This window comes from Eimeria mitis, genomic scaffold (assembly GCF_000499745.2).
Source record: "Eimeria mitis Houghton genomic scaffold, Emh_scaff7748, whole genome shotgun sequence".
In the NCBI taxonomy this organism is placed as follows: Eukaryota; Apicomplexa; class Conoidasida; order Eucoccidiorida; family Eimeriidae; genus Eimeria; species Eimeria mitis.
In genome coordinates, this window is record NW_013575687.1 from 1 (window position 1) to 1,495 (window position 1,495).

The 1,495-nt window shown below is 47.0% G+C and overlaps 2 protein-coding genes across 2 annotated transcripts in view; both read left to right on the forward strand.

Annotated features, from left to right (window-relative positions):
* Positions 1-304: 304 nt before the first annotated feature.
* On the forward strand, positions 305-881 carry EMH_0092580 (uncharacterized protein; the record flags this gene model as incomplete). The annotated part of the gene is made up of 2 exons (XM_013501857.1): positions 305-320; positions 532-881. The coding sequence occupies 2 exons, from the start codon at positions 305-307 to the stop codon at positions 879-881; spliced, it is 366 nt and encodes a 121-aa protein (XP_013357311.1).
* A 107-nt stretch (positions 882-988) lies between these two features.
* The window catches only part of EMH_0092590 (uncharacterized protein), a gene marked incomplete at both ends in the record, with an annotated part of 837 nt that continues 330 nt past the window's right edge, over positions 989-1,495 (forward strand). The window contains one exon of the mRNA XM_013501858.1: positions 989-1,493. Within this exon, the coding sequence (XP_013357312.1) occupies positions 989-1,493 (505 nt within the window). The remainder of the gene's footprint in view (positions 1,494-1,495) is intronic.

The following is a 1,495-nucleotide window of genomic DNA, read 5'->3' on the forward strand; positions in this document are numbered from 1 at the left end:
AAAAAAAAAGAAAGAGAAGCAATAAGAGAAGAAAGGAGAATAGAGGAAGAGATATTTTTTCTTTTTTTTCTCCCCTCTGATGCCCCTATAACCCCGGAGACAGCCATCGATGACTATGGAAATAAATTTTTATTTTATACACCAGAAGAGCTGCGTCGCGCTCTGGGGGTATCGAGGCCTTTATACATTCCTCCTCTCCCCAGCAGCCAGCAGCAGCAACAAAGTTCTTTTATGGATATAGATAAAGAAAAAGAAAACACAACAACACAAACAACTGATGCTCTACCCTCAACCAATACAAAACATGTCTACGCCGGCTGGTACCTGGTGAGCCTTTTCTCTCTTTTTATTTTATTTTATTTTATTTTATTTTGTTTTTGTTTTTTATATATATCTTCTATGATATTATATTTCAATGTAAAATAAAAAATAATTTTTTTTTGTTTTTGTTTTTTTTTTTTTCTACAGACACGGCCCGGAGTGACGGAGGTGATACCTTATGGCCCCGATGAGGCTTATGCTGCAGAGAAGGCAGCAGAGCTAGCAGCATTGAGGGCAGCAAGAGCAGCAGCAGCAGCAGAAGCAGCAGCAAAAGCAGCAGCAGCAAGAGCAGCAAGAGCAGCAGCAGCAGCAGCAGCAGCAGCAGAAAGGAGGAGGAGAAGACCCCCTGCACCAAGACGCAGAGCAGCAAAACCCAGATATACACTAACACGGCCAACAGCAGCAGAGAGAGCTGTGGGGTCTGGGCGCCAGGGGGCCAGAAGGAGACAGCTGGAGGAGACAGTAGTGGGATCGAGTGTCTCTACACTCCCCCCCGCCCCTCTGTCTCCTTGTTCTTCTCTTGTCTCTCTGTATTCTCCATCGTCTCCTTTCCCTGCTGAGCTGTCTCCTTCTGCTTCTGTCTCCTCAAGAGGCAGCAGCAGCAGCAGCAGCAGCAGACGCTCTGATAGGGGAGAAGGAAAAAGAAAAATAAAACGCACAGAAAGATATGCGCAGTATACACGGGAGACAGCAGAAGAAAATAGACAAAGACAAGAAGGAGAGACACGACAACAAAGAAAAGAAAGACAAAATAAAGAAAAAGCTGCAGCAAGAAGGAGAGAAAAAGCAGTTGCTGCTGCAGCAGCAAAGGCTGCTCAAGCAGCAGCAAGAGCTGAAGCAGCAGCAGCAGCAGAAGCAAGAGCAGCAGCAGAAGCAAGATCAGCAGCGGAATCCATTGCAGCAGCAGCAGCAGCAGCAACTGCTGCAGCATCAGGAGCATTGCGATCATCAGCAAGAACAAGAGCAGCAGCAGAAGCAAGAGCAGCAGCAGAAGCAAGAGCTGCAGCAGAAGCAGCTGCAGCAGCAGAAGCAGCTGCAGCAGAAGCAGCTGCAGCAGCAGAAGCCAAAGCAGCAGCAGAAGCTGAAGCAGCAGCGGAAGCAACTGCAGCAGCAGCAGCTCAAATCTCAGTATAATATGAAGACAAACCATTGCAGCAGCAACAAAGAAGCAAAA